Genomic DNA, 23,262 nt, shown 5'->3' with positions numbered 1-23,262 from the left:
ATATTTTAATGAAAAAGATCTCCAAGCAGTTTGCAACACATTAAAACAGGCATCCCCAAACTCGGCCCTCCAGATGTTTTGGGACTACAACTCCCATCATCCCTGACCACTGGTCCTGTTAGCTAGGGATGATGGGAGTTGTAGTCCCAAAACAGCTAGAGGGGTGAGTTGGGGGATGCCTGCATTAAAACATCAAATAAAATAATCCAAAATGAAACAAATTCAGCTTTCAAGGAAAATATTTCAGATCCTTCTCTAAGTGACATTTTGCTTTCCCCATATTTATTTACCTGCTTAATTTATATAGCTGTCCCATGTTGTTGTTTAGGTTTAGATTTACATTAAAAAAGTAAAAAGTAAAGGACCCCTCGACGGTTAAGTCCACTCAAAGGCGACTATGGTGTTGTGGCGCTCATCTTGCTTTCAGGCCAAGGGAGCCGGCGTTTGTCCACAGACAGCTTTCTGGATCATGTGGCCAGCATGACTAAACCACTTCTGGTATAACATAACACTGTGATGGAAATTAGAGCGCATGGAAATGCCGTTTACCTTCCTGCCACAGCGGTACCTATTTATCTACTTGCACTGGTGTGCTTTCGAAACTGCTAGGTTGGCAATAGCTTGGACAGAGCAACAGGAGCTCACCCCGTCGCAGGGATTCGAACCGCTGACCTTCCGACTGGCAAGCCCAAGAGGCTCAGTGGTTTAGCCACAGCGCCACCTGCATCCTTCATCACAAGATCACAGGGCAGTTGACAGTTGCTTTTGAACAGTAGCCAGCCAGGAATTTCACTAGCAGGAAGGCAAATTAGGAGTCCATGAGGGCATGGCAACCTTTAGCCTGCTTTGCTGCATCCTGTCTCATAGGCTCTTTACTGGGACCTGGACAGGAAATCCTTGTGGGTTCATGAAGAGGAGGAGGCTTACTAGGCCCAAGAGCAAGATGTCCTCCACTCTCCAAGATAGTTCTCATCCTGTCAGTGCTACAGCTCTGAATTAGCCACTTGGGGAATGGCCATCTGGAATCACCCTGATAAATCAATCATGTTTCGAGCTGGGCTTTCAGAATGTTTATACTCTGTACAGACAGACACAAAATCTGGTGTTGATAAGTCTTTCCTGAGAAAGTTAAATAAAAGCTTAATCTCTTAAATAAACACTGCCGTCAGGACAGATAAAAAATTATGCATTAGTAAATATTACCATTTTTTTTAAGCTGGCAGTAGATTAGACCAACTTGGCTAAAATCAACAGGCTCAAATTCTTAAGAAATCAGAACAGATATCATAACATCCATTTCTCACAAAATCTTCATGGTAGTGTAGATACACACACACACACACACACACACACACACAAGCTTGACTAAATGTTGTACTACTACCAAGGCAGAGAAGACCCAAATATCTTAGTATTTTGTCAGCAATTCACAGATAAAGAGTTTTATTACTTCTCTATCAAGGTCACAATTCTGTACAGCAGGGATGAGCAACCTGTAGCCTTCTTGGTGATGTTCAACTACAACTACCATAATCCCCGAACAGTGGCTATCACAGCAAGAATAGCCTATCAGGCATCCATCTACATCAGCCCTGATTGCATCAGTGTTTATTAAGGCCCAGGTAGCATCTCACATCCCACATCAGCTTAAGAGGATTTACAGTTCTGCAGGAAGTCTACTCACACAGAGCAGGTTCCTAGATACAGATGCTCAGGCACCCCAATACTCCCCTTGCTCCATGCTTGCCAAACTGTAAGGTCCATCCCTTTGTTGATAATTCCCAGTATGATCCCTCCACCAGTGGTGGATGCTGCCCATTGGAGTGGTGGGGCAGAAAGCAGGAAGTCTTCCCAATAGTGGAGCCAGAGCCAACGTCAGGCAGAGCTGGCTAATTCTAGTTTTGTCCCCATCCTTCTCCCTGTTGACTTATACACTGAAACTGAGAGGGCAGCTGACATGCTCAGTTACCTCCTGAGTGGGTTTGCAAGTAAGATGGGAGACAGGTGAGGGCTGGTTGAGGGCAGGCTGAGGTTGGTAGAGAAGGACCCCCAATGGACTAGCCTCCACTGCCCGCCCCCCAGGAAGTAACTCTTTTTAGCAGTGCTGAGAAATCAAAGTCAAAACAAAATGATCTGTACTACAAGGAGCCCCCTACAAGTGCAGAATTCAGCACTCGGCACTAGGGATGGGAGGAGTAGTTCCATTTGGTTAGCATTTTAATGAGAATCGCCTGAATTCTCGTTTCTTGTACCAATATGCAAAATGAAACACATCTCTCCTTTGAAATGTGCACTGATATGAATTGTGTGCACAGCCAAACATTACTGGCAAAAATGAATATATTGGTGGGGGGCAGGGAGAAGGCACAACAATGGATATATTGGTAGAAAAACCAAAACATAAACAATTCATTGTATTAGGGGAAATTTATTGCAAGAAAGTATATATTATCATTAGTCAAAATTTCATACTAAAACATGTGGTCATTCAGAAAAAAAATCATACTAAAATCCTATTGAATTTTCACGAGGATTAACAAAATAATCACAAATTGTTGAAGGGAACTGAAATTAACCTTAGAAAACTGAGGAACAGAGAGCTGAAAATGACAGCTTTTCCCATCCCTACTAAGCATAGAATCTAGCATTTGGAATCATTTGTTTTGAAGAAATGAAGTTTTTGGTTCTCGTAGCACAAATTTCAGGAACCAGGGAAAGCGGGGGGCAGCAGAGCAGAATTTTCAGTGGTCAGAACTTCTAGCACAAAAATATTCATCTTCTCTCAGGCCTTGGCTAATTAAACAACCCACAACCTTTTAAACTGGGGGGACGGTGTTTTCATTTGTTATTGTGTTATGTATTTTTGTGTTTTTATATTATAACCTGCCCTGTGGTCCTCGGACGAAGGGCGGTATAGAAATTTAATAAATAAAAAAACAAACTATCATCAATACAAAATGTTCATGATTTTCCAAGTTAAGGAAGTTGCAACCTTTTCTCTCAGACACATAGAAATGAGCCCTAAACTTCCACTAGATTCCCAGAAGTGGCTTTAACACAGGGTTCAAATCTGGGACAGGAATGGTAGGTGCCACATGGTGCCTGGAAACTGGGTTCAGGGTGCCAAAACAGAATGTCCAGTTGCATTTGTGCCCCATGGATCTGCCAGCTCGCGCAGCAGCCAAAGGGGCATGTCCTGATGTATATTTTGCTCTAGGAGGCTTAGTTTGGTCAGAATCGAGTACAGTGGTACCTCAGGTTAAGTACTTAATTTGTTCTGGAGGTCCGTATTTAACCTGGAACTGTTCTTAACCTGAAGCACCACTTTAGCTAATGGGGCCTCCCACTGCTGCCACGCCACCGGAGCACGATTTCTGTTCTCATCCTGAAGCAAAATTGTTAACCTGAAGCACTATTTTTGGGTTAGCGGAGTCTGTAACCTGAAGCGTATGTAACCCGAGGTACCACTGCACACACTTCCAGAGTTAGCGCTAAATGCTTTGTTTCTAGTAAATTAACCACCATAGCTGCTGGAGGACTGTGAAAAATTGTGTCCTGGGCTTTTAAGACTCATCTACCCATATACTATCTGAAACCCAAGGTCCATTGGTTGTCAGATGTGATTTTTTTTAAAGCTCTCCTACCCCACTATATTGCCTTCTCCAACTTTTCCCAACTTGGTGCTTTTCAGATGTTGTTTGACTCCCATTGTCCCAGATCACTGGCAATGGTGCCTGGGGCTGATGAAAGCTGTAGACACCAGTTTTGAGAAGGCTACCCTAACCTGATTGACAGTGAATGTATGAATACAGAAAGCTGCTTTATACAGAGTCAAACCATTGGTCCTTCTAGCTTAGTAATGTCTGCACTGGCAGAGGCTGTCCGGGATTTTAGGCTTGGGCATCTCCCAGCCATAGCTGAGGATGCTGGGGATTGAATCTGGGATCACCTGCATCCTAGGTAGATGTTCTACTACTGGGCCATGGCCCTTCCCCCATGACTCTCCAAGTCCTGGGACAGAGGTCTTTCATATCACCTGCTCCCTTTAACTGGCAACGTCGCTGGTGCTACTTCCATGCAAAGTCATTTGCCCTGCCACCGAAGGGCCAGTCATCTGTGTGACACAATTAAAACCTCTCTGACCTTCATTCATTCACAACCCTCAAGGCACAGAAGCAAATCAAAGGAAAAGCTTCTCAAGTTACATTGAGGAAATAATCGCCCTCCACCTGAGCATTGCTAACCACCGGTTATCCTTGCAAGTCCTAACTAGCAATTTGTTTGGCTAAGGTTTTCTGGCTTTCCAGTTGACCTCTTTTTCCGACAGTGCCGTTGCCAAGGCATTTTGGACTTCAGCTACCATTCCAAGAGAATTTGGCGTTTGTGAAGCTGAGCCACAGAGCTCTCGAGTTTCTCTGGCTTCCAGGCCGCACAGTTCTCAAAAGCGCAACAATCCAGGATGGTCTCTTTGATGGCAAAAAGAAGATGTCAACAAGCAAGAAGGTGGGGGTGGGGAATTTGCAACAAAAACCTGTTTGAGTCCATCTGGCAATTCCTGAGTGTGTTTGGCCAAGTGGCTGGCTTCCAAAGTTGAGGGATTCAGCATGGGAAGAGGACATAGTTTAAAACACAAAGAGAGAGAATGAGAGAGCTCACAATGGATGCCCAGTCGTGAAACTAGATGAAATAAAACCTTTGTGAAATGGATAGAGAGGACAGCAATTTGCTAGGTTGAGAGATCCACTGCAGTCTTTTCAGGAGAAGACCGTGAATAAGGATTGTGGGTGCAGGGAGAGGTTCAACTAAGTTTGTAGTTAAAGTTTACCCTATTCACACATTCCAGGGTTGGAATACAGCCACCCTTCAAAATCCATACTTCTCCAAACAAGTAACGTGTTGTTGTGGTGGTTGTTGTTTAGCCATTTAGTTATGTCCAACTCTTTGTGACCCTCATGGACCAGAGCACAACAGGCACTCCTGTCTTCCACTGCCTCCCACAGTTCGGTCAAACTAATGTTAGTAGCTTCAAGTAATGTGTACAAAATTGCAAATACTAAAGTATGCATATATGAACATTCTATGTATCTATTTATTAAAAAAATATTAATAGACCGTTGAAAACACATATCAATTAACCACTGTGGCATTTTAAATCTGAAACAGAAGGTGACTGTTGAATCTCTGTTGGCAGAGCATTTCACAATATTGGGTTAATGCCACTAAAGGCTCGGATTTTTTATGTATCAAATGAACCTTACTAGCTTGGAAAGTGATCAACAATCTTGCAGATGATCTTGGTGATCCCTGGCATATCCTGACCCAAAATTGTTCAGGGTTTTGTAAATCAATACAACAAGCTACCGAAGTATGAAAGGAATGTCAGAAACCAGGGCCGAAGTACTAGCATTATAACTGGGAAATCTAACACACTGAAACCCATGTACGAATGCAGCCGTAGTTGGAAGTAACATGGAAGCCAAGGGTTCTATCCCATAATGCCTGCCCTTTGCCATTAAGGCTACTCTGTTCCATCAGACTCTCTTCCTATTTGCCAGTACTTTGAAACCAGCGTTAGAAATTCAGATACTGTATATATCAGCTAATCACAACATGGCACCTTAAACCTGGGTTATGGTGGCTGCAATGAAATGTCTAGGCACCTTTTTCTAACAATGACATTTATTGTTATTCATTTCTATTATTACTTTATATTTTACAGAAAAAAATCTCAAAGCTGTTTACAACACATTAAAACATCTAATAAAACAATCCAGTAAAATATGTAAAATATTTCACATCCTTGACATTGGCTTTCCCATATTTATCTACTGAATTTATAGAGTTGACCAAAAGCAGAAGAACTCTTAGAATCCCGTATGGTATAATGGTGTCAGAATAGGACCTGGGAGATCAGGGTTCAAATCCCCCCTCAGTCATGAAGTTCACTGGGTGACCCTGGAGTCTGTCACAGCCTCTTAACCTCCCTTAACCTTGTAGGGGTCAACTGAGGCAGGGGTGTACTATACACTTCTTGGAGAAAAGTTGGAATAGAAAAGCAATAAATAAGCTCTTCTGCTTGCCTGCTTAAGAAAGCTGGAGGAGTCAGCAAAATGAAGTTGTCAGTCATCAACCTGGCATCCAGAGATCTCTACATGGTCCCAACTGGATTCATGCAAAATGCACCTGGCGCCTGGCTAATTTCTAACACTGTTTGAAACCATAGCCAAAAGAGCTAGACTGTTCCCACAAGTTTGGCCTCAGCCCAAATAAGAGCCCTGCTGGATCAAATCAAAAGTCCATCTAGCCCAGCATAGCGGTGAGACAGAGGTTTCTAGCAGGCCCACAGTAGAACATGATGGCAACAGTCCTCTTCTCCTATAGTCACCCCCTCCAGCAAGAAGTATTCAAACACATCCACACCCTACAAGATCCCCCCTTTCAGCACAATGCTCTCTGTCTTTCAGCTAGGTTTTGCATCTTGCTAACAGATGGCTGATGTACCAGGGCAGAAGGATTCATAAAGTTTACATGAACCTCCTGTAAACATAAGCCGAACATTTAGAAAGCCCTAGCGCAACCAAAACACGCTCTCAATCAAAGGGAAACTGCACCCGAGCACACAGACCGAAAACTTCACCCAGTTGAGAGCAGAGCTGTCAGTTTAAGAGACTGCTCTCCAGTTATTTATTTAAAATGCATGAGCTTTGCACTTTAACTGTCTGAAACATCGAAGGGTGTTTATTTCAGCTTCGGAGACACCGCACTTGAACTCAATTACGCCAAAGAAAGTGACACCACATGATTTGGATCAAAACCTTGAAGGATGCCCCAAGTGTCAAATTTCCATGCAAAGTCTAGAGGAACAGACTAGAGGAACAAGCTACATTTTACATATTGAATTGCAGGCCCCTGATGACAGACTTCCCAGTTGGCACCATAGCCGCTAAATGTACTGAGGATAATGTTATCTACGTATTACTATTACAATATACTATATATAATATTATTACAAGGTGACCCTTAATCCAGAAGAATAACAGCTTCAGCAAATCATATTAACAACAATTTAACTAGGCAAGCTGTATAAAAGGCTGCAGCCAATGTACAGAGATTATACACTGTAGGTGGGGATAAAAGGAAGAACTTCCCTTAAAAACAAAATCAATGAACACACTGATCTCAGGCACTTGTTAGAAGACCTCTCTAGCATCTCAGATGCATCTGGTTGGCCACAGTGAAGAAAAGGTTGCGTTTGTTTTTAACTTAGGAAGGGGGGACACCTTGGTAAGCAAAGCCCCACACCTGATGAAATTCTAAAGACATTCTGAAGAGTGCTGCAGTTTAGGCTGAACAAGGATAAGAAAACTTGCAGGTATTGGAAGGTATGTTTCAGCACAGAACAGAGACCCTTCTGCAATGTTGGAGAGATACCGCCAGTGAGTAGAGCTGGGCAACATCTGGTTTTCAACATCACGATGTACCACCAGCTAAACATCACAATACATCAAAGTATCACGATGTCTGAAATAAGGATGGAACTATATAGAGGCAAACACAGTGAGCAACCACCAGGAATGGCTAACTCATGGCTTCCCCCAGATGTTGATGGACAGCTCCAACTCTGATCAGCCCTAGTCACCTTGGCCACTGGCCAGGGATGATGGGAGGTGATTATTGTTAACAATTTATATACCACTTAATTATGATGGTATTTAAGTGGCATACAAGAAACTCGGTACGATGCAAACAAAAACCAGCTAAAATTGTAAGATCAGACTTCAGTTAAAATGTCTGCTGGGATAATGATTTTGAAAAGGCATTCGGTAGGTCTAGCAGTTCATCTGGAAGGAGTTTCATAAAACTGGACATACAATACTGAATGCAGCACAGCTCCTGGTGGAAATGAGCCACAAGGGACCACTAACAGTGACTCCCCAAAGACTAAGCAGGGATATAAGCTTAGGTATCCTGCAGCTAAGTTGCTAAGGGCCCTATAAATTAATATGAGAACATTGAAGCTGGCTGGAAAGCATAGGGATAGCCAATTTAAGCTTTTGAGCACTGGACATATGTGATAGATTAGGTATGTTTCAGTCCAACAACACCTGAAGGTTAGCCACCACTCCTGGTGTAGGCAGTTCTGAGTTAGACGGACCATTGCATTTCTTATGTTACTATGATCTAAAGCAGAAAGAGACGCATACTTAATCCATCAGTCAAGAAAAGAAGAAGAACAAAGACTTGTACTCTCATTAAACACCCATAGCAAATGTGATCTCTCCTGTGGCTGTTTTACTTACCTCTGGACATAAAAGCTAACTCAAAGAGGCCTTGAATTTCAAACACAAACTGCAAGCTTCTCCATGCAATAGGGGATAGGAGAAGAGAGAGAAAGAAAGAGAGCTGAAAACTGCAAGACAAATATCTACCCCATTCCAAGCCCCCTACACCTACCTGGAAGCAATTACCCATGGAAGGCAAGAAGAAGCACATCTCTCCCTGGGTTTGCTTCCTGACAGCTGGAATTCTAATCCTTTACAACAAAACTGCTCCCTTATGCTTTGAAAAAAAGGGGGGGAGCCGCTCTCTCTCCTCTTAATCTCGCTTGGTAGTAAAAATGGAGTCAGCCTGGTTTTGAAGCACCTGGATTTTCATGGATTCTTTCCTGGTCATTCATGTACCCAACAGGAATTAGCTAATGGCACAAAGATGGAAATTCTGGCGGCCAAGAAGAAAAGTTGCCATTTCGATGGAAATCAGCAGCAAAATCGTAATCTGCCATTGGCAAAAAAAGAAAGAAAGAAAGAAAGAAAGAAAGAAAGAAAGAAAGAAAGAAAGAAAGAAAGAAAGAAAGAAAGAAAGAAGGAAGCTTATTTGTGTACAGCTTCCCAAGCAAAAGGCAAAGAAAGACCTCGTGTTGACTTTAGGCTAACACAAAGGAATCCTTAATCCTTTCATGGGAACTAAATCACCCCAGCACAAACCCCCAAAAGACCCAGGAGAAGCAAGTCTCCCCTGTCAATTTGAGGTTCATTCACAAACAAAGAGATGGCATGAATCAAACTAAGTAAGTAAACAAAATAAGAACCTGAGGTGGGGTGGGGGAGAGAATAAGGAGAAAGGGGGAAGAAAGGAGAAAGGGGGAAATGTGCCCCCTCTCTATCCATCACTGCCTGTTCTTCATCCGAAGGAGAGGAGCGCCTTCTTCCTGGTCACTGTCTCTGCCTCCAAAATGTGGCTTCCATTTCTGTTTGACTCCTTTTCTCAAGGAGAAAGGCATCCTTGCATTCCACACACTCAAAAGAAGGCATTAGCAAAATAGAGATGCACTCACCATGTTTACTGGGGGGCATAGAGTGGGGAGATTTGACCTGTTTGAACAAATACAGCCTTCCCACCCACCCCACTTGCCATCCCCGATTTTGACCTCTTCTCAATGTAAGAAGAAGCTCATCTGTGTATGCCAAGACAAATAAATCTATTTGGCTCCCCCCCCTCTATCTCCCCCATCCCTCTAAAAAGGGGTAGGGAGGGGGAAATCCCTTAGTTCAGAACTTCAAAGGGATGCTAATACATGAAACAGGACCAGTGCTCCATTATGCAATTAAAAATAGATATAATTCAATATACATCAAAGTCATTTCAGAAGGAGCAGCGTAATTGCCAAGAGGATCACAGACCTAATGAGTGGGCTTGAGCATTAAGCCTTGCATCTATTCCTAAGGCTAGAGAGAGACACTGGCCGGGGGGGGGGGGGAGTGCACACAGAATAATCCATCACAAAACACAAGCTACACATTAAAAATAAGCCAGTAAGCAGTATGAATCACGTATGAGAACAAAAAATAAAATAAAATAAATCCATCACAACTTAGTCACTCTTTTAAAATATGCCGGTAAGAAATATGGATCACATATAATAGCACCAGAAGACCAGTATCTAAATAGTAGAAAGTGACAGTGTTAAAATAAAAAGCTTTCCCCCTTGCATACTCCTAACAACTAACTGATGTGCTAACCCACATTTCTTTTAGACGGGAAGCAAGACCCATCCATTCCATTGGAGTTTTACAGAGGTATGCATAGGGTTGCGATTGGAGACTTCAGAGGGATAATGACTTAAATCAAGAAATAATTAGGTTTCCGTGTCAATGAAGCATTCATCTTGCCACGCCCACATCCCAAAAGGTAAACTCAAAGGAACTTACAAAAACAAGATTAGGAACAACTGTAAGGCTCTCAAAAATATGTATAAGAAAGAAGATCCAACTCAACTCGACCCCACTAAAACATAAGGAGAAAATTAAGACCCAAAGGCCTGTGTAAATAAAAGTGTTGTTGCCTGGTGTCTAAAAACAGGTAGTGATGGCACCAGGTGTGTCTTGCCGGGGAGAGCATTCCAAAAACAGGGAGCCCCCCATGGAGAAGGTGTCACACACACACACCTTCCTTGGAGAGGGAATATTTAGAAAGATCTCAGCTGAGCATCCATCCATGGTTCTCAAGCTATTCTGGAAACCAAAAGACCTTTTCATTTCTGTTCTGACCAAGCTTCCCCAACCCAGTCATTATGACCATCAGCAGTGCCAACCTACTCTTGTAGGTTCCATGCACCTAGCACAATCCTGCATTCCTACACCATTCTTGGAGGCAGGGGACATTTCAAGTCCAAACTGGAGATGCCATTGCTTGAACCATCCATGCGAGGGGGGTATCGTTCCTATTTGTTATTATGGTATGTATTGGGGGGGTTTATATCGTACACTGCCCTCTGTGATCTTTGGGTGAAGGGCAATATAGAAATTTAATAAATACTAATAGTGCCAGGCTGATGCTCTACCACAGAGCCCTTTGCCTCTTTCCCCAATCAGAACATCTGCAAGAACATTAGGGCTAATAAGCTGAGCTAAATTTTGCAGACCCCTCTCCCATCTCCAAGTACCTATGACTGAATACAGGGTTTGGCCTTCTGACTTGGGGGGGGGGGCATGTGAAAGTGGGAGGGAGAGAAAGGAACCGTAGTGTTGAAAAGGCTGACATATGATCCATGAGATAAGAGCGACTGCAATTAAGAGCATGTGCTCTGTTGCACAGAAATATTTACATATCACCTTAGAAGCAAGTGATGTGTGTGTTGAAAAAGCCCAAATAGCTCATGGTCACAAATTAGAGAATATATGTGTGTGTGTGTGTGTTTGTGTGTGTGTGTGTGTGTGTGCGTAACTGCAGTAAGACTCTACACCTGTCTCCACACGAATGCCAGGACGTTTTTAACTGCAATCCCCATTACCCCCAAATATGAAGATAAGAAATATCTGTGGTTGTGTTATGGTTTTCAAGGTCTGTGATAGCTGAAGGGTTATAATTACATTTTTCAACACTTACACACACACACCGATAACCCAAAGTACATTTTTGTACCATTTTGCAAAGAAATGACATTTTGCTTAAAAATTATGAACAAAGTCCTTCAACACAAGGGCAATGAAAGCCTAGGGTTTTCTTTCAGCAGATCTTGCAACTGCACAAATTCCCCATCAGACACCATAATAATAATAATAATAATAATAATAATAATAATAATAATAATAATGTCGAATGAACACAACACATGCATTGTTCCTTGTTTACATCCGGTATCTGTGGCAGTTTCTTTGTAGGAGGTGACTAGTTCTTATCTACTATACAACGATCATTCATTTATGCTTCTGCCTTAGTTCAGTAACTAACAGGTTCCAAACCAAGAACAGTTTAGGGGTATCTGAGAGGATGATATGATGAAGCATGACCTGCCCAAAGTTAAAGGTGAAGAAGAGGAACTTCTGGCCAAAAAGAAGAAGGTGTTTCCGCATGGCTTCGGCAGTTTTAAGTATATAAACTAAGCTTATTCTGCCCTTAAATAAATTGTGCATTCGCTGTTCCTGGCATTGCCTGTATAGACAACTCAAGGTATGAATCCAGTTTCTACTGAGACAGGTCACTGGTTCACCTAGAGTAGATTATGGGCATCTTGTCTACTTCGATTGACCATAGCTCTCCTGTGTATTGTTTCATGTGGAGGGGCCCTTCCCATCACCTGATCCTTTTAAATTGAAGCTACTAGGGATCAAGCAAAGCATTCCACCATTAAGATGCAGCCCCACCTCTACAAAGGCTGCCAGGCTTTTTCAGGATACAATACTCCGCAAAAGAATGCCCTCTCTACGCTACTTCGTTGCCTCAACAAAATCCACGAGAGATGAGAAAACCAGAGGTTAAAAAAAGTCTCGCCACGTGAATTAACCAACTTACCAGCCTCCAGACTATCATAATCAAAAATCAGAACACTGCATGCAAAATTCCGACCCCACAAAGCACCACTGCAATGCTTGCTATGATCTCCATTATAAACACAAACATTTGGAAGGAATCAATGGAATTTGTTAAAACTATGTTTCTGTCTGCCTCTTATTGACTGATCCCACCAGGCAAAGCTGCAGGTAACAACTGCTGCCACACACATTCCAGGTATCATGTAACAGTAACTGCCTGCCCTACAAACGGGCTATTCATAATTCTGTATCCCTCACACAAGCTGATCAAGAGGCAAAGCATATTGAAACATTCCCCGGATCGACACGTTATTGAAATGAGCTCAAAACTGAAGCCTTTTTAATGCTGTCTCTGAACATATTATGAATTCATGCCTGGCCATCCAGATATAATTTATGAAAGGTTTTAAGCACACCATACATTAAAAGCACTATGATACCCACTTTAACAGTCACAGCTGGGAACTGTAGTTTCTTAAGGGTGCTGAGTTTCTAGGAGATCCCCTATTTCTATCACAAAACTACAATTCCCAGAGTGGTTTAACAATCCCTCTTCCCAGGGAACTCTGGGAATTGCAGCTCTATGAGGGGAATTAGGGGCATCCTAATAATACTAAAGTTCCCATGATGCCTTTTTTTGGGGGGGGAGCCATGACTGTTATACTGGCACCATCATGTTTAAAATATATGTGTGGTGCTGGTGTGTTGGGTAGATTTCTAATGTTTTTTTAAAAAATACTTTTTCGGCAGAATAGCTCAAAAATACCAAACAGCTTGGAGAATCTCAGGAAATACTGGAGGTTCTGAGCACAAAACCTTTGGTTTAATTTATGACTGCACATACAAAGATGTGATGCAGCAAGCAGGCAGGCCTGGAATCAGATCTGGGAAGATTATACTCTTACCTTTGTTTGCAACAGTGTTGAACAACTTTTCAGAACTGGAGTCAGAGACCTAAAAAACAATTGAAAAGAAATACATATTAGATTGTTAAGTCAAGTATATACCAACATGAAGGTAGTGTAGAGGGGGGATATTTATTGTTTTACACTTCAAGGGCACAAAAAAGATATTTTAAGTCACAGACAGAAACATAGCTGTCAATGTTCCCCTTTTTAAAATGGAAATCCCCTTATTCCGAATAGGATTCCTCGCAAGAAAAGGGAAAAATTAACAGCTATGGACAGAAATAAATTTTGGTGGAGGAGAGTGAAACACGGATCTCAAACCCTAAATGCCCAGAAGATGGTGCTATTTGGCCATGTCTTAATTCCTACAGTAGATCTGGCAGTGTTTTCTGGGGTTTAGGGAGAGAACGCTGGATATTTCTGCGAGTCTGTTTTTAATTGTTGCATATTCAAATCAGCAGCAACATGCACACACACACAAACATATATATTGTGTGTGTGTGTGTTTTCTCAATACAATACGAACTCTAAGCAATTACAAACCACATTGCAATCCGAGAGAGATATGGCAATAATCATTTGTATCCCGTTCCATCCAAGCAGACCTGAGAAGGCATACAGGAAGCTATCCATCTGAAGGCACACCCTCTGAAGTAGGTTAGACAGAGGCACGTTTAGCCTGCTCACAACTGAGCGCAGATTTAAATTTCCACGCCGATGATAATCTGATCTCACAAACAACCACAACTGGTTCTCCATACAAACTCCTTGACTTCCTTTAAGACATCTTAGGCCAAGGATAGGAAAACAGTGGCTTTCCCATCTCTGCCTTAGTACCTGTTCATTAACCAAACTTGGAACATTTCAGAGCATCTGTGGGATGTTTTATCAGACCAAGCCGCAAACAGTTGCCACCGTCTCAATGATGCATTAATCTTGGTCAAAACAAGCAGGATGAAAAACCACTTTTCTCAGTTGAATTGATAACTACTATTATAACAATAAAAATACTATTGTGTGCGTTTCTTAGTCATGATGCCAAATTTGAAATAAAATACAAATGGTTTTAATCAGCCATTCCGGAGCTTTGTTTACAAGAGAGCTCATTTGCTGTTCGACATTATACAAGCAGACTGGAAGCCACCTGAACACTAATCTCACCTCTTAAATCTCTCTAAAGACTTCCTGAAAAGCAACCCCCCCCCCCCCGATAATAAAAAGAGAAAAGCAGTCTCCGTTCAGCAAATCTATGCAAATTGATAAGCAAACGCACACGTTTTAGGATATTTTGCCAAACAACAGGCATCCAGCTAATTTGTTAGCACAGTCTTCCCCAACCTGGTGCTCAGTAAATGTTTTGACTATAATTCCCAGCAGCTTCAGCCAAAACCAGCATCGCTGACCATTAGCCATGTTGCTTGGGACTGGCAAGAATTGGAATCCAGACAGCACATTGACTAGCCCTGTCACAGTGCAATCCTATGCATGTTTTCTGAAAGTGAGTCCCGCTCTCTTCAGTAGAATAAGCGTACACACCAAACGGCAGGCTCCCATGGTTGTAGCCACAGGAATATAGTCTCTCTTTCTAACCAGTCTTGTAATTCACAATTGCCTTCTCATTTGAACCCTCTTCTTTCACTCATGGAACACGTTTACTAATGCAAAATATGTCAGGTAGTAGTATATTGTGGGGCTCGGATTTAACGGCTTCTGCGGCCGCCAGATTACGTTCCAAAGCCTAAGAGATTCACAAGCATAGCTGCAGTCAAGATCCACCATCTATATGCTCACAGGAAATTGCTTTCATGAGTGGGAAAAGATGCCATTCCAGCCATTAAGATTTCCTGCTAGCAATTAGTGTGAGAGAAAGAGAAAGCTTTGTGCATGTGAAAAACAAATTAAGAACTCGACAAAAGCCAGCTATTTGTGCTCTATGCGTCTGCAAACAATGGATAAATGGTAAGTTAAATTGAATGTTAATATGTAGCGTATGAAGAAATTAAACCACGCTCATACATTTGTGAACATCAGGGATACTAGCTACTTGTTTCTATAGCTGACCCTACACATGTTAACTTATAGGTAAGTTCTAACAGGGATCACACTGAAATAAATTTACACAGAACTGCATCCTTTATCATTGAAAAGCCGACCGAAAAGACCAAAAATGTTTTTATTTACTGGCAATTCTTCATTTGGTGTGTTGTTTTGTTAAGGCTTTAGTCTCAGTATTCTGAAGTGCTTTCAGCAGATTAAAACTCCTTGTGTTTAGGACACAGCAATACAAAATAGATTCCAATCCCCATTACAAATGTTGGGTGTATTACCTGCAGACAGATTCATCCTACAGAACAGCCAAGCAAATCAACCAGAGAGAAGTTTGCCTTCAAGAGCAGAGGAGTCACCCAGTTTCACCCAATTTGAGAGGTTCCTCATTGCTTTCCTAACCTTTCCATTCAACCAGATCTGCGACACAAAAGAATAGCTTTCCACACTGGCTTCATCCGCTGCCATGCGTTCGAATCCAGCTCTCCCCCAGAGATCCAAAACAATGCTTTGAGTGCATGTTGTGTGCTCATTCCTCCCCTATTTAATTTGCAACTTTCAATAGTTTAAAGGAAGGTTTATTATTATAAATGCCATGTTACAGTGTTTTGATACTTTGAATGCCCAAGGTAACTTGCCTTTAACATATCCACCCTACTTCGGGGAGGGGGGGAGAGCTCCCTCATGTTTGCGATGACAGCAAATAATTAAGAAAAACCCCATTTATCTATGGAAGACTCCTGCAGTCTCTGGCAGAAACCCTTTCTCAATACTGCTGCTGAGGTTGCTTGGGATGTTTGCAAATCACAACACAACACAAAACAGATATTCCGTCAACATTGCGCTCAGAGTCCTATCGACTTTTAGTAGCAAGCTCCCCAACACCATTTAAGAAATAAATTATTGAGGTGAAAGAACACCTGAGAGGAAAGAGGACACTTGCCTTGAACTTTTGTTTGGACTATTTAGCGGGGGACGGACAGGAGGCATTTGGGAACTCCCTTAAAAATGATCCGATTCATTTCCTCCTTTAGTCAAATTGCAGAGTGCAAACCTCTGTCCTTTTATACTGAATGATTTCCTATTTTCTTCAGCAAAGAGAAGCTGGAGAAGCCAAGATAAGAAGGTGTCAAATGGATCCCACTTTCAAATGAACTCAAGTTTTTTATATACAAAAGAAATAAAAATAGGGAGGCGCATGGGGGGATGATGGGCAGGAAATCAATTTATTAGCAGCAGCAGGAGGAAATTTACTCTCTCCAGGAGAGGAACAGGCAATGGGATCTGCAAAGTTCTATATATCAAATGCCATTTTTTCCAGATGGGAAATTATAATTCTGACATGGGTAGGATTTCATGACCAATTAACAGGGCCTCTTTTGCAAGGTGGCAGGAGGGGGAAGGGACCCTTTCATTTCATTTCTTCTCAAGACCTTCTTTCAAAAGGTGATGGAAAACGCACATCCCGCTGGTTTGCCACTGGGGAGCCAAGTGTGTTTGGATGCGCTAACGCCGAGTTCAAATACATTTTGACAAGCAAGTCTCTCGACAGACAGAGGTAAGGAACGTAAGACTCGGCCTCATCCTAAGTCAGACCATTGGGTACATCTGGCTCAGTGATGCTTACACGGACTGGCAGCAGCTCTCTGGAATTTCAGACAGGGAGTCTCTCTCCCAATCCTACCTGGGGATTGAACGGGGACCTCCTTCATGTGGGGCAGATGCTCTACCCCCAAGCTATGGCCCTTGCTCCCCCAGCAGTGCTTTCAATCCAATACCGCTTTTGAAGCCTCGTCAGCTCTTCTGGCCACAGACATTGTGCGGACAAAGATGAGTTTGGGGAGGGAGCCACCATCTCCCTCCCTCTTTCATTTTCTCCTTGCCTTTAAGGTTAAACCTTTTAGCTCCCAAGCACCCCCCTCCTTCATTCCCCTTGGACTCCAAACGTTAAAAGTCAGCAAACCTCCAGGCTAAGGAAAATCAGTTCCTCCTCTCTTCCATCAAGGAATTTATTGCCATACAGGGGGATGTATTACTCAAAAAATATTTCCTGTCCAGACAGAAAAGGGGTTGGCGTTTTGCTTTCTTGGCATGAACCAAGGCCAGGCACTTGCAAAAACATCAGCTCTGACATGAAAGGCTTTTTGAAAGCAGGATCCAGCCACCGCAAGCCACCTCCCGCCTAAAGGGGGGGGGGAGAAAGAGAGAATCCTCCAAGCCATAATTAGGGGCCGAGAGACTGCTTTGCATCAAGGAAAGCCTGCCCTCGCAGAACAGAGACTCTGCACGCTGCAACCTATTAGCTGAGTGCGCAGAGATCCTCTTCCCCTGCTCTCAGCCCATGAGCACAAAACCGGGAGGGGGGAGAGCAACACCCAGCTGCTTTTCCATTCATCCTCCCAACCCAGGGATCTATTTTTTCACAATCCTAACCATCATCCCAGAGAGCAAGAAAGCAGCCTCTCCGTTCCTCAGACACCCCATTCTTCCGACACCACACAGATGGAGGCAAAGCAGAGACAATGGAAGTTCTGGTTGTTTTTAGAGACCTGAAAGCAGCATATGACATGTTCTGTGGACATATATCTGGTCCAAGAGACCCACAGCAGGTCAGGATATATATATATATATATATATATATATATATATATATATATATATATACACACACACACACACACACACACACACACATACATATATACATATATCTCACTGCAAGACCGCTGCAAGGACACCAACATATTGAGGGTGATGGTACTTTACCATACCATAATCCAGTCTCTGGTGAGAAAAAATGACCCATCCACACAGCCCAAGTGAATGTCAAAAAAGAAGGCCATTGTGGTGTATGGAAGAGAACTCTACATTTTGACCTTGCTTCAAATCACTGCTCAGTCACAAAGCCTACTGGGAGACCTTGGGTCAGCCGGTACCTCTTTTTCAACCTAACCTACCTCACAGGGGTATTGTGAGGACTAGGAAGGGAGCAACAGTAAGTGTGTGTTTTGTGTCTCCCCCTGGATTTCTTGGAGGTTAAGCAAGATAAAAGGAGTAAGTAGCAGCAGCAACAACAACAACAACCCCTTTTTCGCTGTGCCAGAGGATAGCCGCTGTGTTTATCTACAACGGAAGACCCAGACAGCAGGGGGATTGACCAGGCATGGTCTGAAAAACAGACAATAAGGCAACTTGGCTGAAATCAAAGCAGGTCTGAGGAACGGCAAGATAGAAAAGCCATGAACTAAATTTTGAAAAGAGGTGCCCACACCAGGCAGGAAAGCCTGCAGTGAGATCACCCCATAACAAAGTAGTGTGCTTGACAGGCTACGTGGAGATGCAAGAGAAATACTATTTTGGGTGGGAGTGCAACAGCGCTTTATTTATTTATTTATTTATTTATTTATTTATTTATTTATTGCTATGTACCTTCCATAGGCAAGCACCAGTGAAAAGGAAAGAAGGGGGACCACTTTGGAGTTCATTCCTTTTGCACAACACCAGCCTAGCCTCAATCAGGATATAACAGCAGCAATATGGTATCATAATGAGCATATGCATGCCATATACACCGAGGGTAGGGACAGTTCACCCAAAGGAAACCGCTTCCAAGCCCATCAGGTAGAGAGAGAGAGAGAGAGAGAGAGAGAGAGAGAGAGAGAGAGAGAGAGAGATTTGCGGATGTCAAACTCATTCGGTCTCCGAAACCTTCCCAATCCAAGTTCCACGCTCATGCACAACAGGACAGAGAAAGAAATTAAGTTTCTCCCTTCAATTATTTCAGAAGCCAGTAAGCCAGGACATGGAAACTGTTCGCTCATCTATTCAACAAGAGCCCTCCAGATACTGGAACACTGTTCCCAAACAGACTTTGGGACGTTGTTGTTTTCCCAACGAAAGAGGACATCCTCTTCTGCACTGATGGATTGGATTGGCTTTGTTTTCTTTTAGATGAGGAAGGGACAGAGGTGATATGACAGGCTTGTGGCTGTGGGACAAACCTGCCCAGCCCTCCCCACCACCACGAATATTTTTCTTGAGGGTGGTGGGGAAAAAGGCACATCCCCCATCCTTTCAACTTGCGCCATTTCAGCGTGGACTCCAAGCTAGCCACAAGGAATTCTGATTCCAAGAAGAAAACAAGGGAGAGAAGCACAGCAACCACAGCCGCCGCAAGACCATGGTTTGTGGCAGGTCTGGGGGGCAACTTTCAATGCACGAAGCCGCTGCCTCCATACACACACACACACACACACACACACACACACACACTGTACTAAACCAAGTAAGCCTCCCTCTCACCAGACACAAACGGTGCGTTAAAGAAAGCAAAGGTACAATCCACACAGATACACAGAAACGCACCACACCTAGCGGATCGTTCAAATTTTGCCCCGAGCGCAACTGCATGAGGCCATTTACCTGATCGCGCAAAGGGTTAACCCCAATTGACAGGCCCCAAGTTCATGGTGTTTTGTTTTGTTTTTTAGAGGGGCGTGGTGGAGATTGAGTCTCCGACAAACTCGGGTCCGTCTGCTCAGAAGAAACGCTTATTCCCAAAAGAAAAACCAAACTATTCCATCCAAGAGCGAGCCTTTCCTTGTTGTAGGTCTTCCAGAGTGCACGGCCATTCCGGGAGGAAGAGTTGTTGCGACGGAGTGGCTTTGCGGGGTGGGTGGGGGGCGTAATCGCCGGTCCTTCGGTGGTTAGGGAAGAAGAAGCCGCCGAAGGGCTAAAGCGGCTAAGGAAGAGGAGGGGCTGGGGTGGAAATCAGGGGCCGTGCTGGGAGATTCCAGCCGGCAGGAGAAAGGGAAGCATGTGCGCCCAGGGCGCAAAGAACCCCTTTTGGCACCGCGCGCTTTGGAGAGGCTCCGGGCGCCCAAAGACGGCGGCGTCGGCGGCGTCGACAGTTCCCGTGTGGTTGCCTCTCCTCCTCCAGAAGGGAAGAGAAAAGGAGCTCGCAGATCCACCGCCTCTTGTTCGCGCACACAAAGCGCCTCTCCAAGCTGCCCCCCTCCCCGCTTCAAGTGAATTCCATGGGCACCGAGGCGCGCCGGCAGCGGAGCGATCCCATAATCCAGAAAGTCCAAAAGCGTGGCCCAAAGCTAAGGCGCCCCCCTCCCTGGACGGCCTGGGGCTCCGGAGCAGAAGCCGCCGAGGAAAAAAGCAGCGCCTGTCCGCCGGCTGCCGCGCGCCCGCTCCCTCCGACGGCTCCGCAATCTGGCACGGCTGCTTTCCCACCGCCAGCCAGCAGCGCCGCCTCGCCCGCCCGCTCCGCCCCGGCGCAGGCTCCGCCTCCCGCTTCCCCGCCTCCGCCGCTTGGCTGCGCCGCGCGCCTCCCCAGTCCGGCTGCAGCCCGGAGTTTCGTTGGAAACAGCTCCCGGCGGGATAACTGTAAGGCAGCTGGCGCCCGCGTGGCAGAAAATCTCCCCGCGCGCGACGAATCCCTGAAAATAATTTAGCAGAAGGGCCCCCCAAGCCGGAGAAGTGGGTTGAGGAAGTGAAGTAATACACCCAAAGTGTCTTTGAGTCAAAAAGCACCTAAAGCCACGTAGATCATAGAATTGGAAGGGACCATGAGGGTCATCTAGTCCAGCCCCCTGCAATGCAGGAAGATGCAGCTGTCACAAACGGGGGTCAAACCAGCATCCATGGCATTATCAGCACCATGCTCTGCCCAACTGAGCACTCCAGGCTGTCAGATCTACACTTTACATTTAAAGCACTACAATACCATGTGAACACTCTGGGTTTCTCCGCCACCCAACACACCAATGAATCCTGGGAACTAGAGTTTTTTATGGGTGTCATAGGAGCCAATTCCTAGGGGCTGAGGTCCCTTCCCCCCCCCCATAAAATAGTTGAGGGGCTGCCCTCCCCCAAGTTGATGGGCATTGTCATTCAAATAGTGTGGGTATGCCCCAACATGTGATCAGTTATGCAGCGCATGGTTTACCTCTCCCCACTCCATATTTTATTCAAGTTGACGCTAACACTATTTTAGGATGCATCACCAGAAGTACGTATAGTGTCCAGATCAAAGGAAGTAATAGGATCACTCTATTCTGCCTTGGGCAGACCACACTTGGAATACTGTGTCCAATTCTAGGCACCACAATTTAAGAAGGATATTGACAAGCTGGAACATGTACAGAGGAGAGCGACCAAAATGATCAAGGGTCTGGAAACCAAGCCTTGAAGGAGCTGGGCATGTTTAGCCTGGAAAAGAGGGGACTGAGAGGAGATATGATAGCCATCTTCAAATATCTTAAGGGCTGTCACATGGAAGAGGGAGCATGCTTGTTTTCTCCTGCTCTGGAAGGTAGGACTTGAACCAATGGCTTCAAGTTACAAGAAAGGAGATTCCAACTAAACATACGGAAAAAACTTTTTGACAGTAAAAACTGTTTGACAGTGGAACAGACTCCCACGAGAGGTGTTGGACTCTCCTCCCTGGGAGATTTTAAAGCAGAGGTTGGATGCCCATCTGTCATGGATACTTTGGCTGAGATTCCTGCATTGCAGGATGACCCTTGGGGTACCTTCCAGCTCTAAGATTCTATGATTCAATGACACCCCTGATGGGTGCTGAGAGCCCTTAAAGGTAAAGGGACCCCTGCCTGTTAGGTCCAGTCGTGGACAACTTGGGTTGCGGTGCTCATCTCGCTTTACTGGCCAAGGAAGCCAGCATGCAGCTTCCGGGTCATGTGGCCAGCATGACTAAGCTGCTTCTGGCATACCAGAGCAGTGCACAGAAGTGCTGTTTACGTTCCCGCTGGAGTGGTACCCATTTATCTACTTGCACTTTGTTCTTTTGAACTGCTAGGTTGGCAGGAGCAGGAACCGAGCAACGGGGCCGTCGTGGGCAGTGACGTAGCATGGAGGGTGCAGGGGGGGCCGGCCACACCGGGCGCAACATCTGGGGGTTAGGGTTAGGGGGCGCAAATCCATGGGTTAGGGGGCATAAATCCACGGGTTAGGGGGTGCAAATTACTTGCCTTGCCCCGGGTGCTGACAACCCACGCTATGCCACTGGTCGTGGTGATTCGAACCGCCAACCTTCTGATCTGCAAGCCCTAGGCTCTGTGGTTTAACCCAAAGTCCCACCCGCATCCCTTAGGAGAGAGAGCCCTTAGGAGGCCCCTATTCACAGAGCTGCAATTCCCTGAGTTCCCTGGGAAGAGGGTTTTGTCATTAAACCACTCTGACAACTGTCACTCTGTGAGGTGAATGGAATCTCCTAAGAACTCTCAGTACCCTTAGCAAACTACAGTTCCCAAGATTCTTTGAGGGAAGCCATGACATGACTCTTTAGTGGTATGATACTGCTTTAAATGTATAGTGCAGTTATTTATTTAACAAAAATTTTATACTGCTTGAGTGTAGTAAAACCTGGTTTACAATAAAAAATAACCAATAAAAATAGTTTAAAGCAATTAAATATATTTAAAGTTAAATTAAATTGCCAGTAAAATAACCAATAAAAATAGTTTAAAGCAATTAAACATATTTAAAGTTAAATTAAATTGCCGGTAAAAATGAATAAATAAATGCAGCCACATCTACATCTGCAGATAGGCTTGCCTAAGCAAGTATGCTTCAAGCAGGCACTGAAAAGAGTGCAGGGGAAGTGTTTGCCTGGTGTCAATAGGCAGGGAGTTCCAAAGTGTAAGGTAAAGGGGCCCCTGACCATTAGGTCCAGTGGTGGCCGACTCTGGGGTTGCAGTGCTCATCTCGCTTTACTGGCCGAGGGAGCCGGCGTACAGCTTCCGGGTCATGTGGCCAGCATGACTAAGACGCTTCTGGCGAACCAGAGCAGCACACGGAAACGCCGTTTACCTTCCCGCCAGAGCAGTACCTATTTATCTACTTGCACTTTGAAGTGCTTTCGAACTGCTAGGTTGGCAGGAGCAGGAACCGAGCAACAGGAGCTCACCCCGTTGCAGGGATTCGAACTGCCAACCTTCCAATCAGCAAGCCCTAGGCTCAGTGGTTTA

The 23,262-nt window shown here is 44.4% G+C and overlaps 1 protein-coding gene across 10 annotated transcripts in view; it reads right to left on the bottom strand.

Moving 5' to 3' along the window:
* Positions 1 to 23,262, bottom strand: part of AUTS2 (activator of transcription and developmental regulator AUTS2) — a 667,021-nt gene that overhangs the window by 50,612 nt on the left and 593,147 nt on the right. For all 10 annotated transcript variants that reach the window (XM_081890188.1, XM_081890193.1, XM_081890191.1 and 7 more), the window contains one exon: positions 13,217 to 13,265. In XM_081890188.1, the coding sequence (XP_081746314.1) occupies positions 13,217 to 13,265 (49 nt within the window). The remainder of the gene's footprint in view (positions 1 to 13,216; positions 13,266 to 23,262) is intronic.

The sequence above is a fragment of the Podarcis melisellensis genome (assembly GCF_964234715.1).
Source record: "Podarcis melisellensis genome assembly, chromosome: 15".
Taxonomy (NCBI): domain Eukaryota; kingdom Metazoa; phylum Chordata; class Lepidosauria; order Squamata; family Lacertidae; genus Podarcis; species Podarcis melisellensis.
Note: the sequence above shows the minus strand (reverse complement) of the source record. Positions and strands in the feature narration are given on the sequence as shown.